The sequence below is a fragment of the Acinonyx jubatus genome, chromosome C2, assembly GCF_027475565.1.
Source record: "Acinonyx jubatus isolate Ajub_Pintada_27869175 chromosome C2, VMU_Ajub_asm_v1.0, whole genome shotgun sequence".
Taxonomy (NCBI): Eukaryota; Metazoa; Chordata; class Mammalia; order Carnivora; family Felidae; genus Acinonyx; species Acinonyx jubatus.
The window spans coordinates 130,722,776-130,738,920 of NC_069384.1; the positions used below are offsets into that span (position 1 = coordinate 130,722,776).

The window sequence follows — 16,145 nt, forward strand, 5'->3', positions numbered from 1 at the left end:
GATGGTGGTCTTTTGTCTGCGTCTGATATGATGACGCAGTGGCCTGGTTTTGCCTTGGTCCATCACAGTCACAGACTGGCCTTGTCTGAGGCTGTTCTACGACGCTGATTTTGTTCAACAGAACACCATGGCCCAGCTGTGAGTGGCAGATCCATTCTACCTGTCATGGGCCACTTCTCTCTCTCTCTCTCTCAGTGGTAAAATACTATAGCTACGTTGTTATAAAGCATGACATTAATGCCAATCATATTCCTCTTCAAATTCCTCCAAGTTTCTTTGCTGGACTGTTGGGTAAGCTGGGAGTGGCAGGGTCCATTGTTCCACCCTGCCTGGGGCACGTGGTGAAGGTGGCAGACACGCACCAGCACTCCAGGACCACTTCAATGCCACCCCAGTGGCAGTTTCTCCTTTGCTGCTCTTTGTGTGCTTTGGCACACAGCTAAGGGCTGAGGTTGTGGTTTTCCACAAAGTCTCTCCCGGCCAAGAGCACCTGGGAGGCTGGCAGGTTCACGTGGCTCATTTGCACTCCTCACCATATATGGTCTCCAGTGCCTCACTTCACCCCACATTCTTTGTGGTCTCCCACTAATGAAAGAGTCTATCATTTGAAGCAATTCTCTTATTTCTTCCTGGAAACTGGAGAACTCTTCAGTGAGCATAAGTTGCTTCTCCTGCCGAGGCATCTGCATTGTTCACCTCTCCCCATCCCTCCTCGCCCTTTCCCCCTTGACCTTGACTTCACTTTCAGCAGGTGAAGAGCATCTATTTCTGCCCACCCCCCCAACTCCCTGGAGATGTTTGTTTTTAGCACAGTCTAGTTTATTTACGGCTCATTCCAGCTCAGAATATTTCCATCAGGTGGATGTGTTTGGGAACAGCTTCCCACCCCTCCCTCCCCTCCCAGCCAACTAAGCCAGGACTTCACATGTCTATTTTGGTGTCATCTGAGCGGCCTGTGGGTCTCTTTCAGGACTGTGATGCCTCCGTGGAATCATGTCTCAGCCCAGGGTCCAGCTTGGAAAGGCCCCAGCAGGCTCTGTGGTAATGGAAACAATCATGCACGTATGAACACGGGGCCTGCAGAAACCTGGGTGCGCCACGTGGCTCCGACCCAGGCAGCTGCCTGGGAAATGCCAATTACCATGGAATTTCAGGACCACTTGCCCTGACTTAAAGCCACTGAAGTCCTACTGTACGTGGCCACTGCAGTGCCAAATCACGGGTAGAAATAACACTGGGTCTAATGTAGGCTGTGGGCAACTGTTTGGTTTTTGTTTCTGTTTTGTTTACTGTTATGGATGCTGGCTTTGCCCTTTTCACTCAATACCCACTTGACTCTTGGGCACTTCCTTGGAAAGTGTGATTCACTTGAACTTACTCCTGGAAATGTAGGGAGTTGGATCAAAAGAGTAGGAGTCTGGGTGCAAGTGACTAAGTGGCCCAGCACAACTCATTTCTGAGACTTGGTGTCCTTACCTAAGCCCAACCCATCTGCAAATTCTGTTTTCATACATATGACACCAGGGTCACCACTGTGTCCGTCTGCATCTCCCACTCACGAGGCCAGCCCATCAGTAGGGTATGAGAGACAGCCTTTCTGTTTCTTTCTCCTGTGTTTGTATGAAGCAGTCCCCCCCGCTCCGCATTCCCTACCCAATCAAGAAAATGTGTCATTAGAAGTCACCAAAGGAGGGACACCTACGTGGATCAGTTGGTCAGGCATCTGATTCTTGGATTCGACTCAGTTAGTGGGATTGAGCCCCACATCAGGCTCTGTACTGACAGCACAGAGCCTTATTGGAATTCTCTTTCTCTCCCTGCCCCTTCCCAACTCAAAATAAATAAACTTAAAAAAAAGAAGCCACCAAAGGAAAGAAGTCACATAAACATCCCGCCTTTGTAGGGTGAGAAAATTTCAGATACAGCCATATACTAACTATTCTGCCACCGTTTGTGAAGTTGGGAGACTGCTCAACTTCTTACTCCCGCCTCCTTCCACTTTCGGGCCTTTCCCTGCCTGTTAGAACTTGTACTAGAAGGAGGAGAGAAGAGGTGAAGGGCACACATTCCACTCAGCGTTCTGAATGTGAGTCAGATGTCTCCACTACAGTGAAGTTCTAGTGATAGCTGGCTTCAATTTGCTCCAAGTTTTTCCTGATTCACATATTCCAGAGAAGGCTGCACCCTACAACTTTCCTCCAACCCCCACACACCCTGAAAACCCAATTCTGATCTTAAAAGTTGAGTGTATATGAACTTCTCTGAAAGACCATGGTAGGAATTTGCCATCTTGCAATTTGCCCCTGAATGGGCAAGGGGAGCAGGTGAGGACACAACCCACAAAGAAAATGACTTGGCAGTGACCACATGACCTAAGCCGGTCAGCCTGGAGAGTAATGGAGAACATCTTGGCCACCCAATACCAGGGCTGGCCCCGACCACAGTACATGACATTACTTCAAAGCCACAGGAGCAGCAGCTGCCAGCCTGCCACCTCAAAGTCAAGGTCACAAGAAGGGCACACATAAGTGCACACACCCGAGTGTGTATACCAAGGTCCCCACCAACTCCACCGCTAAACCCCTTTATGTTGCATCCAACATTGGTCGAGAAGTTTCAGATTAAAGACTGCTAAAAGCACCCAGAACAAGTCTGCCTTCCAAGCCTTTTTTCTAAAACAATGCACACATCATATATGCAGGCACACACACACACACACGCACGCACACACGCATGCAAACTCACCCGAGCAGCAAGCTGAGTAACAGAGCAGTCCTGAAATGGTGAGCAGGTGAGTGAAGCTGAGTGATGGAACCGTCATCGTGGGCAAGGCCCAAGGAGGGACTGGCCAGGGAACACAGGCTGGCGACAGGCTGAGATCTGTCACGCCTCTGAGCACTCCCAGCTGGGCATTTGGGGTGGGAGGCAGCCAATCCCTGCTTTGGTGTTGCTTCTGCCCCAGATGCCAGGGGTCCAGGGGCCAGTCCTGAGCTCCGGGGAGCAGGAACAGGTAGGCAGTGCTCTGGCCTCACCAGAGGCTACCCTGGGGGGCGGCCTGGGGGAAGAAGAGGGCCCCTGTCCCAGGGAAGGAGGCAAGGCTGGGAGCCCGTGATCGGATCGCCCCTGCCAGCCAAGAGGAAATGGGAGTGTAATCCGTCTAAAAGGCTGCTTCTCGTTCAGCTCAGAAACTGCCCCTGTCAATACTGTTCTGGCGAGCCTCAAAGTCCACACCCACCATGACTGTCCTGGGGGAATAGGCCCTCCTTTACTTCAGGGAAGACCTTTGTCACCAGGGTCTTGGCTCTGACCATGTCTGTGCCAAGGTGCTGCCAACAAAGCTAAACTTAATTTTTAAAATTATAAAAATTTTAAAAAGGTATATATAGATATAGATATATCTAGATACAGATATTCCCAAGGGCCTGGTGGGGCAAACCTTTTTAGATGAAGCCTGCCTGTAAAATAATAAAGTGGCATATACCAGATACATGTGGAATCTATCTGATAACAAGCATGCGCGCGCGCATGCACACACACACACACACACACAATTCTAGATCATAAAAGACAAGGTTATTAGTACTTCTCAATAAGCACCATTGTTTTAACCAGCTTAGTAAAAATCATAAGTCATTGCAGGAGTCAGAAAACTTTTTCTGGAACGGGCCAGACAGTAAATATTTTAGGCTCTGTGGGCTACATGGTGTCTCTCACAACATCACTCTACTGTTACACATGAAAGTAGCCACAGACAATAAAGGAATGAACATGGTTGCATTCTAATAAAACTTTATTTACAAAAACAGGAAGCAGACTGGATTTGGCCCCCCAGGCTGTAGTTGACTGACCCCTGAGCTATAGGCTTCAAAAGAAAGGATATTCTTTGGATTCATTCATTCACTTACTGTTTCATTCATTCAGAAACACAAACTGAATGCCAAATGTATGCAAGACCCAATGACTAGACACAGTTCCTGCCCTTGGCATATGCCATTCAGTTTTATGGAAAGAATACAGGCACTGGAGTCAGGCAAACCCAGGCTGGAGTTACCCAGGCTGCCATTTACTAGCTTGAGGAAGTTATTCACTCTGAGTCTCAATTTTCTTATCTTTAAAATGGGTAAAGCAAAACCCACTTTGTTAGTTTGTTGTGAGGATTAGAACAAAGGATTTCAGAGTTCCTGGGATAGAATAGGGGCTCTTTTATTGACGTTTTCAGAGATAACTATTATACAAAGTACAAAAAGAGAAGTGGCTAACACAGGGCTAGGGGATGTCTAGAGGGATTTACAACAAGAAGTGATGGGTACCGGTTGGCAGAGGGATATAAGTGAGAAATCAGGGAAAGCTTCCTGGAAGAGGTGAGCTGAGCTTTGAAAGCAGAGAAGATCTGCTGGTACCAAGATGAAAGGAGTAAGGGAGGAAAGGGTTAGGCTCTGTTCCTTCTCTGGAACATTTCCCTCTGTTCTCAAAACACAGAGTCTAAGACATCAGAAAGAACACAGAGGGCATGGGGTGCTTGGTCCTAAATCCCAGACAGTTGCAGAAATGTCATTGGCATATTGTCCCAAATGCCCCTGCACTGGGTCACATTCCTACAGCTCATTTTTCAAATCCCGTTCAAAAACTCTTAAAGATGGAAGTTTTGCCACTTTTTAGCACCACAAGCATTTCCTTTTTACCACTCAGCATCAAACTGTTCTTGAAAAGGTTTACACAGGTCAACTACTCAGCTGCACTTTGACTGTTGTAAAAATAAAGGAGACTGACCTAGCTGGTCGCTGAGGTCCTGCCCCACCCTGCTGGTGTTCGAATCTCTATTTTGAACGTAATGACTCAGGCCCACGAACATCTCTTTCTGTCTCTGTTCCATGTTGCTCTCCTTCTGCAACTCTCTTCTCTGTCCATTTCATTCTGTCTCTATGTCTCCCTATCTCCGACTTTGTCTCAGTCTCTCCAAGCACTCTGGGCTGAATGCCTAGATGTGTGCCCAACCGACTACTGTTAACTGCCCTGCAGCCAAGCATGGCAGCCTGGGATTAGGATTGGGCTGGTCTCCAGCCCTGGTGCAGCCAGTAACTTGTTGTGTGACCTTGGCAATTCACGTCCCCCCCCGGGCCTTGGGAGCTCCCAATGGGAGCATTGGACCAGCTGAGCCCTAAGCCCTTTCCAGCTCTGGCTTCTACCAGGGGTTATGATTTCTGAGACTTAAATGGTCCTTCATGAGGGCCCTGGAAATGGATGGAAGATCACTCTTTCCCCTTCTCCCCTGGTGAGCCATCCCCTGCCCTCAAGACAGCCGGCCTGCTGAGCTCCCTCAGGTTCCTTAGCCCAGGCACCAGCTCACCACAGCAGAGTGGCCTGCAGAATCTAATTCATAATAAAAGTTTCCGGGGCCTTCCTGCAGCTGTCAGCAGGTGTCATATTCACAGTATTTTGTCTTAATTACAGCTCTGGTATTTATCAACCGGGCCAGAAGTCCACTTCTGGAATGCCGTCTCCCTGGGCACTGTTCCAGAAGCTCCTGTCCCCCTGCTGCCACATGCAGTCCTGTTCCCCAAGGATCTGGGCCAGAGTGGAGTCCTTTTTGCATCTTCCCCTCCTGTGGCTCCCACCCCTGCTGCACAGAGAGATCCTGAGGCCTGGATAACGGAGCATCCTCCCCAAGGACCCAGAGTTTCCAGTGTGAGGCAAAAACACCTGCATGTTTAAAGGCACAGCCCAGGGTTCCACCAGCCCCAGGGTACCTCAAGTCTGATGTCCCATCCCCAAACCTGCATGGGCAGAGCAGTAGACTGGAAGATATGGGATCTGCCTTCCCACCGGCAGAGACTCTCTGTTTGACCAAACTTTGTTCAGCTTCTCGACATGGCCTTGAACTTGGGCCTCTGTGTCTGCCCTTGTAGAGCTCAGTTTTAGCAAGAGTCCAGCAAAATCACTTTACAGTGACTCCCCACCCTTGATATCTAACTACCATTGGTATCTGTCTGACCAAGTTCCTCATTCCCCCTACCCTTGACATCTTAGCACCCCGGCCCGCCTTTGGCAAGAATTCTGTTGAATGGATTTAGCAAGAATCTCCCAACCCCTGATGTTTCCTCTTAGTAATTTTCCATCCACTGACCGCCTCCCCCCAACAGCTCCTTGGCCATAAATCCCCACTTGTTCCTACTACATTCAGAATTGAGCCCATTCTTTCCCCTACGGAGACAGGTTTGCACCTAGGGCAATAGTCTTGAACAGAGTCTTCTTTCCCATGTCAACAAGAGAATAATTTCTTCTTAAACACCACCTCCAAGAGAGGCCTACAACAGATTCTACTTCATTTACTGAACACTAACTATTGTCAAGTCCTTGCTACGCCACATGGATACAGAGGTGAAGAAGCCTGAAGTGTGGCCTCTGGAGGTCAAAGAGTTTTCATCCTACCTGCTAGTGAACTGTTTGGTACAGCTTTCCTGGAATGCTATGTTAAGAAGGACTCTGAGGAAGAAGGGGCACCATGTACTAGTACTGGCCTCCCTGAGATGAGAGGAAGGAGGGGCACCTGTGCTGCAAGCTTGCAGACCCTTGCTTAGCAAAATCCTCCTTGCGAAACAAGGACAACACTGGGCTCGGCACCTCCTGTGCATCGTTGCGTTTAATCCTCACAGTAGGACTATCCTCATTTTACAGAGAAGGCATCACTTGGTCCAGGCCACACAGACGGCACAGAATTGGGGTCAGAGTTCAAAAGGGGTCTTGCACACGGCCTTGTGAGACGGTGCCCTCTTGCTGGCCAACTTACCCAGCCCTGGAGGGACGGCTCTCCACGCTGCCACCTCCCACTCTCCTGCTGTTCTCACCCCTCTCCTGGGAGGGCAGGGCGGCTTTCCCACTGACCTGGCCCTTCCCTCACCAACAGGCTCATTCCACTCTTCACTCCCAGCCACTGACTTTACATCCAGGAGAGCTGGGGCTGTGCAGAGAAAGCTAGTACTCCCCCCAGAGGTGTGCTCCTCCTTCCAGAGGCACTTCACCAGCCCCCTGCAGTGTGAACAGCTAGGGGCATGGGACTATTCTTGCCAATGGTTCTGCCTCGGTGTGGAGCACTCAGACCTGAGGGGATGGTGGAGCCATAGAAGGGGTCCACATCCCTGAATGCCAGCGTGGACAGGAACTGCCCCCAGCCAGGAACCCTGGACTGTTAGGTGAGCATAAATTTTGATCAGATGAAGCCATTAAAATGTCACTGCTTGTTTATTACAGCAGATAGTGTTACCCTACCCTGGTAATGAGGGGCCAACAATAGGAACTAGGCTGTGAGCATTCAGCATCCTTCTCTGATACTAGTACACACAAGGTGTATCAATACATCTTGTATTAGTATTATCATCCTCATTGTTAGACAAGGCTCAGAGATTTAGGGATGCATCTATGGTCATACGCCAGTAGGTAGTAGGCCAGGAATGAAGCCAGATGTCTGACACTGGAGACTTCCGGAGATTTGGTTACCAGCACAACGCGGTGACCTCTCTCCCCGACTACCAGCCAGACAGAAGGAGCGGGGAAGCACAGAAAAAAATGGCAGGTGTCATCTCAGCCAGCTGGGGTTGGAGAAGCTTACTGACGGCCAGTTCCACGCTTTTCTAATCAAACCTTACAATCAGTCATCTTTGGGCCTCAGTCTCCTGGTTTGTAAACTCACATGAATAGACAATCCTAGTTGCTCCCTATCATGACCACAGAGAGGGTTCAATTAGTGTGTGAATGGGCTTCAGTCAAACATCAACTTTTTCTGTTGAATAGTTTAGTCTCCAAAGTGGGCAATGAGGGGCACCTGGGTGGATCAGTCGGTTGTGTCTGACTCTTGATTTCGGCTCAGGTCATGATCTCATGGTTTATGAGATCCAGCCCCAAGTCAGGCTCTGTGCTAACAGCCAGGAGCCTGCTTGGGATTTTTCTCTCTCTCTGCCCCTCCCCAACTTGTTTTCTCTCTCTCTCTCTCTCTCTCTCTCTGTCTCTCTCTCTCTCTCAAAATAAATAAATAAATAAACTTAACAAAAAAGCGTGGGCAATGAATCTACAACTCATTTTGAAATCCATCCAAAGAAAAGACAAGATGGACAAAGGGATATGTGATAGAGTAAATATAGCAAAATGATTGCATAATCTCTTTGGTGGGTGTATCTGTTTGCCAAGGCTGCCATAACAAAGTACCAGGGTGGCTTAAACAACAGAAATTTATTTTTCACAGTTCTGGAAGCTAGAAGTCCAAGATTAAGGTGTTGGAAGGTTTGGTTCCTTTGGAAGCCTCTCTCCTTGGCTTGCAGATGGCCACCTTCTTCTAGCTGTGTCCTCACATGGCCTTTCCCCTGTTTGAGAATCCCTTGGTGTCTCTGTGTGTCCAAGTTTCTTCTTCTTATAAGGACACCATTCAGACTGGATTATGACCTTATGACCTCACTTAACCTCAATTACCTCTTTTAAAGGCCCTGTCACCAAGTACGGTCACATTCTGACGTGCTGGGGTTAAGGCTTCGACATATGAATTTGGGGGTGGGGTACACAACTCAGTCCATAACTGTAGGCATACTGGGGTCTCCTGGACAGTTTTACCCACTCATTTGAATGTTTGAACTTTTTCATAATGAGAAAGAATAAAATATAAAAAATTTAAATAGGAAACAGAGAACAAGTAGATACCTCCACAAGGATTAGGATTGGGAGTGTGTCAAAGTTAGGGCACCAGCGTTGCCTGGAGAAGCCTGCAGCCATTCATTATGAGACCTTGAGCAGGGAACTGAATCCCCCTGAAGGACATGTTCTCTTCTGCCCCCTCCCCTGCCAATAGGGATGTGTCGAGGAGGAAGGTCTGTCTTAGGCAGATGAAAGAAAATCCTCTCATATTTGCTATTTTATATTAAGTCATATATCAAAGGTGACTCCTTTGTGCATAGATTCAAGGAGACAACCCATCCTCCTTTCTTCCCACAAGGGAATTTTTTGACCTTATCTAAAGGAAGGCATCTGTTTTTTTTTTAGTTCAAGTTCTAATTTGACAAAATGGCATGTGGTAAACAGAAAGGAAGAAGGAGACAATGTTATTAGGAGCCAAGGGAACATCAAGACACCTCCCCAAGACTGGCTGCGCCTTGGCTCTGAATTTAATTACAGTGTCCAGCATAAAGCAGCGAGCACTATTAAATCTTCTGCTATGGCTTGACAGGGAAGGCCAAGTTTGTAGAGTTATTCAGGAGACCTGGCAATAGGTCAGAGACAAAACCCCCCGGCTACATTGGCCCAAAGGGTTGGTTATTTCCAACACCCACTGACAATTGGGGCCGAGTGGAAAGACCCTGTGTTTCTAGCCACTGTGTCCACACCTTCATTTTTCCATGGTGACATTGTAGCTCTATTGACACTTGTGATTCAAAGCCACATAGCTCATTTAACCCTTCCCCCTGGAGCCCCCCCCCCCCCATCCTTGCCCCCAATGCCTCCAGTATTTGTTGTCCGAGAGTCCTTGGCAGGTGGGAGGAGGGAAGCATGGTAACTGGGAGTCCCCTGGCTCCCACCCAGCACAAGCATTTCTTCCTACTGGTCTCACTGAATCACTCAGATCCCTGGATTCCAGAAAGTGGGGGACCTTAGGCTGACCCCTTTGGACTCAACTGAGCAATAGAGCTTCTCAATTAAACAAGTTGGAAAGATGAGCCCTAGACTTTCTGCAGCACTATAACTGTGTGACTCTACCATTCTGAGATCTCAACTCCCATTGCTTTAAACAGACTTTTAAAGACAGAAAAATCCCATCCCGTGTGCTCCAGATGAGAGGCTCTGTTTTGTGTGCATAGCTGGAATTTCAATGGTTTAGAATCGGTAATACATTCATGTGATTCAAAATTCCAAAAGTACAAATGAACATACATGAAAACTTTCCTACTTCTGTAGCAGTTCCAATTATTTATTATCACTCATTTAGTTTTCTGTGTATTCTTTCAGGACTATTCTATGCATATACAAGCAGATAAGTAAACAGAATAGATCCCCCCCTCTTTCTCAAAGGGTTACCTGAATATGCAACTATACATAGGCTACTCCATCTTGGTTTCTTCACAGCATTTCTAAGAGCTTATTCTCCAGAACTACATAAAACGCATCTACATTCCTTTCTATGGCTGCAGAATATTCCTTCACTTGGAAGACATTTTACCTGAAGCAAAAAACAAAATCATTCACGTAGCCTGAAAAAAATCAACTATGAAAATACTCAGTAACAGGCACTGAACACTTACTATGTGCTAAGCACTAGCCTCCAACAACCTTAATGGTTATTGATATTTTCTCCCTATGACAGATAAGTAAACTGAGGCTCACAGCAGTGCCCAGGTAAGGGACAGAGTCATGACTTGAACCTAGATCAGCTGTCTCCTTGTCTTAGTTGCTCGGCTCTCCTACAAATTCCAATTACTTGCGCAGCCTGAGACACCCCGGGTGATCTGCTTCACTCCTCATTAGAGATTTCACTTGTGTTATTTTATTTAAATGTTTATTTATTTGAAAGAGAGCACGTGCATGTGAGCGGGAAAGGGGAAGAATGAGGGGAGACACGGAATCTCAAGCAGGCTCCTCACGGTCAGTGCAGGGCCAGACACAGGGCTCGATCTCAAGACTAGGAGATCATGACCTGAGCCGAAATCAAGAGCCAGACACCTAACTGACTGAGCCACTCAGGCGCCCCTCATTTGTGTTATTTTCATGTCACAAATAGACTATGGGTTCCTAGAGTTAGTCTTATGAATCTTCTTCAATATAATAGTCCAGTACATAGTAGGAGGTGCCATAAATATTGGTCGTTATGTTGATGGGAAGTGTATCAAAAATTATATATCTCAGGGCACCTGAGTGGCTCAGCCGGTTAAGCATCTGACTTTGTCTCAGGTCATGATCTCGCGGCTCGTGGGTTCGAGCCCCGCGTTGGGCTCTGTGCTGACAGCTCAGAGCCCAGAACCTGCTTCACCTTCTGTGTCTCCCTGTCTCTCTGCCTCTCCCCTGCTTGCACTCTGTCTCTCAGTCGCTCTCAAAATAATAGTAAATTTTTAAAAAATTATATCTCAAGTAATTGTCACAATTAATTTAGAGATGGAGACAGATTTAAACATGCTAATAATAAGAGAATTTGTATCAATTCGAGTGGATTTTATTGCCCCATTTAGAAAAATAAAGTTGAACAAAATGCAAAGTGGTCACAGATAGGTATTTGGTCAGAAAACTGAGCATCTTGTCAAATCAGCCACCATTTGCTGGCATTCTATTTGAAAATTTCATACTTAATAATCTTCCTCTTACTGCCTGGGAGAGCCCACACCGGGCAGGCCTGGTGACTTGGCATCCACTGTCCATTTTGAAGGGGGGAAGATTGTCAAAGATTGTCACTCCACAGTCCCCTTCTCCTGACAGGGACGAATTGGATACAGGAAATGGCTTGTTTTATCAGCCATGCTCCACACAGGATTGCACAGTTTCCAGAGGGTAGACACTCTCAGGACTCCAGTGCCCTGCCAGGGTTCCCAGAAAGCTCACCTCCGTCTGCGGAGGGAGGGCGGCCTGTGGTGGACTGTGCCCATCGGCAGGCCTTTCAGCTGAGAACTCAGTGTGCTAAGGCACTGCCCTTAGGTGTGAGCCCGTGCTCCCCATGTCTAGCAAGCCCAGTGTCGCCCCTCAAGGCACAACGGCACCCAAGTACATACTCGGCCAGCTTAGAGCTAGGAACTCCCATGCTTTCTCCTTGGATCCTCACAATGGCCCCTCAAATTACCTTCCATTGCATCCCACTGTCCAGGTGAGGAACACTGGCTCTGACATTCAAGGTCTCCTGGAGTGCAGACCTCCAATTCCAAAGCCCAGGCACCGAGCTGGCCCTTGCTCTGGCTTTAGATGGGAACTCGGAATTCTGAAATGGACCCTTCAGCATTATGAGCAAATCTCTCCAGGCTCAACAGGAGCAGAGGGGATCACAGCAGAAATGAGGCATCCCAGAAGGAGGCAAGCGGCCTGGAGTCCAGCCCTCTTAACACTATTTGGAATAAGTGCTGCAGCCAGCAACTGAGCTTAACTATGTTCCAGGTGCAAGGCTCTGTACCTATTAGCTCATTCAGTCCTCACTGCCATCTAACGAGACAGGTACTCTTATCATCCCCATTTTACAGAGGTGGAAACTGAGGCGTTGAGCTATTAAACCGCAACCATTTGGCCAAGATCACTCAGCTAGTGAGTCATGAAGAGGTCACTCAAGGCCAGGGCTGTCTGAATATGAACCCCATGCCCTTCAGGCGCATACCTGTGGATTCTCAGGTGCCAGGGCTCAGAAGAGAAACACGTGCCAAGACCCCTTTATCGCGTAGGTGCTAATTACATAAGTTAGCAAGCAACTCATTAGCCACAAAGTCAGAGAAGTCTACGGCTTTCAAATCTGCTCCATCCCTTCATGTTACAGATGAGGAAACAGTCTCACAGAGAGCAAATAGGTTGGCCAATACTACACATGTGTCCTGGGAGTTAGTGGTAGGTCCAAAGAAATAACCCACATTTCTTGAATTCTACCTCAGTGCCTTAGCTCTGTGCTACAATACCTCCCTAAGAACATCACTCAACAGGCCAACGTGATTGACTAGATGTGCCTGCGCCTCCTTCCAGTTGGACCCAAACAAGAGAACCTTAGCAGCAATCACTATGGTGGCCAGCTCTAAGCCTGACAGGAAGGTACACCCTTTCAGGGCCTGCCAGCGGAGAAGGCACAGGCCAGAGCAGGGGGCCCAGGTAACTGAAGGAAATTAAAAAAACAAAACAAAACCCATTTACCTCAGATACTTTGGGGAAAGCATTTCCAGGGCCCGAACTGTCCAGACAGCCATCTCAGGCTTCCACTCCTCGCTTTCCATGGGCAGGCATGGAGAGTGAAGGACAGTGCCACCCAGAACGACACCACTCCCTCGGGCCCTCATGTTCCTTGGACACAGAAGACATTCTTCTTTTCCGGGGCTAACTTTCCCTGCCATGACCTTGCCAACACAGCCCTACTAAAGATGGGCCGGGAGGGGAAAAGGGCTGTTGTTCTTGCTTGGAGCACCCCTCCCCACCCCCCCATGCTGAACACGAATCTCAATGGTTCAGAGTTTGGTTTCCGAAGGACCACAGAGACTTTGGAAGGCTTCTGGGGGCTACTCTGTGGGGTTCACCCAAGTATAGATGATCTCAGAAGTGAAACCAGTTCATTTGGGGCACAAAGGGGCAGCCCAGTTTCAACTTTCAATGATAATGACCCACCCCTTCCTATAGGAGACAAGTTCAAACACTTGAACAAACCCCCAGTCACAGTAAAGTAAGAAAGCCCCAGGAGGACAGGTAGGTCTCTGCGGTTAGGGTGGCCATCGTCACTCCATCCCCCACCCACCTGGAACCCTGAGAAGCCGCATGCTAGGCCTGAGACCCCTGGAAGGTCCCTCCTGGAGCACGTGTCCCCAGAGAGAACTACAAGCTGCAGCAGGAAAGCTCGTGGGGGCTTTTTCCAGACTTCTCAGAAACACACCAAGAAGGCCAGGTGAGCAGCAGGGCAGCATGAGTGGGGAAAGGAGTGCGGAGGCCTGGGAGGGAAGGAGACTGTCCAACTCACATTCATGTTTCCTTCTTGGTGTTCCTCTCTTTTTTCAGCCCCCAGCTGGTTTACGGTGCAAAGCCCTCAGCAGCCACGAGGCCTCTCCGTCAGCTGTTGCCAGCTCCCAACACACGCCTCACGCTTGTGCTTATGTTGGTTGCTGTGGAGACCTAAGTGTGGGCTTGAATGGAGCTAAATGCTCCTGGGCTGGGAGATGGAATCGGGCCAGGTGTATTTTTAAAGCGATCTGGGAAAGCCGGTCATCACGAGAAGAGCCTTTTTTCCCTGGTCAACGTGTTCCTGCTTTAGGGACTCATTCACAAATGCTAAGTAATAGCTGAGCCCCTATTTCTGTCTTAGCTCACTGGATATTTTAAGCAAAAAGTTATGGTGTGGGTTGTATTTGCAACTTTTGCCTTTTATAACGCAAGTGCATCACAGGGGAAATCGTGCCCTTTGGCACGTGTACAGACACTGTGAGGTTCTGGAAATAACGACAGAAATAATGACACACTATACACCAGGCACTGTAGTTTAAGTACCGTATGTTCCTAATTAGCCCACTTAATCTTCACAACCCCTCCGTGAGTTAAACCCTACTTTTGGCCCCATTTTATGGATGGGGAAACTGAGGCACCAAAAGGGCAATTTGCTTGCCCAACATCACAAAGCTAAAGAAAACACAAGATTTGAAACCTGGTAGCAAGGCACCAGAGACCCTACCCCTAATCACTAGAATATTCTGCTTCTACAATGTTTTGAGAGTCAGAAAGTTCTGATTCGGAATTTTGGCCCTAGTACTGTGTGACCTCAGATGAGTGACTACCCCTTCCTGAATGTTAGTTTCCAGCTTGGTAAAATGGGGGTACTACTGGCTCATGAAAATGTTGTGAGATTAGAAGTTATATATGTAGGGATGCCTGGGTGGCTCAGTCGGTTAAGCGTCCGACTACGGCTCAGGTCATGATCTCACGGCTCGTGGCTTCGAGCCCCGTGTCGGGCTCTGTGCTGACAGCTCAGAGCCTGGAGCCTGCTTCGGATTCTGTGTCTCCCTCTCTGCTCCTCCCCCACTCATGCTCTGTCTCTCTCTCAAAAAATAAACATTAAAAAAATAAAACAAAAAGAAGTTATATATGTAAAGAGGCTAGCAAAGAGAAAGCACTCAATGCAAGGTAGCTGAATTAGTATAGCTCTTTTAAAGTATCAATGGCAGACACAGCTGCTTCCCTGCCCATTAGGCCACAGCACCCATCAGGCTCTGCGGGCTTCAAGCTCCTACCACAAACCCTTGTAACTGTGCCAGAGGGCTCCTCCAGTCAAGAAATATGCTAGGGGCAAGCATGTCCCCAGGGGTGGGTGGGTAACTATCCCGGTCTTCTGTCTCCCTGCCCTCCTGTTCTCCCAGAACTGCACCCCAGCAGCAATCCGCTCATGATCTCCCTCCGTGCTGCCTTCCCTTCCCTGTCTCATGTCCCCACTGCCCTACTGGGATTACCTCCTACATAAACTACTGACACACAAATCCTTGTGTTGGGATCTGCAGTTAGAAGGAACCCAAACGAAGACCAGTATATATGCTGGTGCCTTTGATTCTGATGCCACTTAACCCTCGTGGGACGCTTTACCCAGTGGAAAGGTAGCTATGGTAGACTGAATAAAGCCTCCAAAGAGGTCCAGACTGGTCCCTAGAACCTGTAAATATTACTTTATGCGGCAAAAGGAACTTTGCAGATGTGATTCAACTAAGAAGTTTAGGATGGGGAGATCAACTCAGGGGACCTTAAATGCAATCACATGTGTCCTTTTTCAACGTTTACTTATTTTTGGGACAGAGAGAGACAGAGCATGAATGGGGCAGGAGCAGAGAGAGAGGGAGACACAGAATCGGAAACAGGCTCCAGGCTCTGAGCCATCAGCCCAGAGCCTGACGCGGGGCTCGAACTCACAGACCTCGAGATCATGACCTGGCTGAAGTCGGATGCTCAACCGGCTGTGCCACCCAGGCGCCCCTCACACGTGTCCTTTTAAGAGAGAGGCAGAAAACTTGACAGAGAAGAAGGTGGCAATATGACCACTTAGGATGCTATGTTACTACTGGTTTTGAAGATGAAGAAAGGGGCCAGGAAACAAAGATGGCAATGAACGTCGCTTAGAACTAGAAAAAGCAAGGAAACATTTGCCAGAGAGTCTATGGAGGGAGCACAGCCTTGCCAACACTTTGATTTCCGCCAAGTGAAACTAATTTGGCATCCAACTTCCAGAACTACAAGGGAACAAATGTGTGTTGTTTTAAGGCACTACATTTGGGGTGATTTGTTCCAGTGGCCAAAGGAGACTAATACAGTGGCTCCGAGGCAAATTTGAGCAGTGGCTCTCAAAGTGTGGTCCCTGGACCAGAGCATCAGCAGCACCTGGGATCTTATTAGAAATGCAAACTCTTGGGCCCCACCCCGGATCTACTGAAATTCCAGAGATGGGGCCCAGCTGGCTGTGTTTTTACAAGTCCTCC

The 16,145-nt window shown here is 48.3% G+C and overlaps 2 protein-coding genes across 5 annotated transcripts in view; both read right to left on the reverse strand.

The window, feature by feature from the left end:
• COLQ (collagen like tail subunit of asymmetric acetylcholinesterase) overlaps positions 1-16,145 on the reverse strand; it is a 59,441-nt gene that overhangs the window by 34,763 nt on the left and 8,533 nt on the right. The window contains exon 1 of one of the 2 annotated variants that reach the window (XM_027061879.2): positions 2,746-5,118. The exons of the other annotated variant lie outside the window; for it this stretch is intronic. Within the exon in view, the coding sequence (XP_026917680.1) occupies positions 2,746-2,821 (76 nt within the window). The 5' untranslated portion in view covers positions 2,822-5,118. Of the gene's footprint in view, positions 1-2,745; positions 5,119-16,145 lie in introns of those variants that run through there. 2 annotated transcript variants of the gene reach the window in all.
• The window catches only part of HACL1 (2-hydroxyacyl-CoA lyase 1), an 89,842-nt gene that overhangs the window by 3,151 nt on the left and 70,546 nt on the right, over positions 1-16,145 (reverse strand). Inside the window, exon 21 of one of the 3 annotated variants that reach the window (XR_008297991.1) lies at positions 527-1,036. The exons of the other annotated variants lie outside the window; for them this stretch is intronic. The gene's annotated coding sequence lies outside the window, so the exon portion shown is untranslated. Of the gene's footprint in view, positions 1-526; positions 1,037-16,145 lie in introns of those variants that run through there. 3 annotated transcript variants of the gene reach the window in all.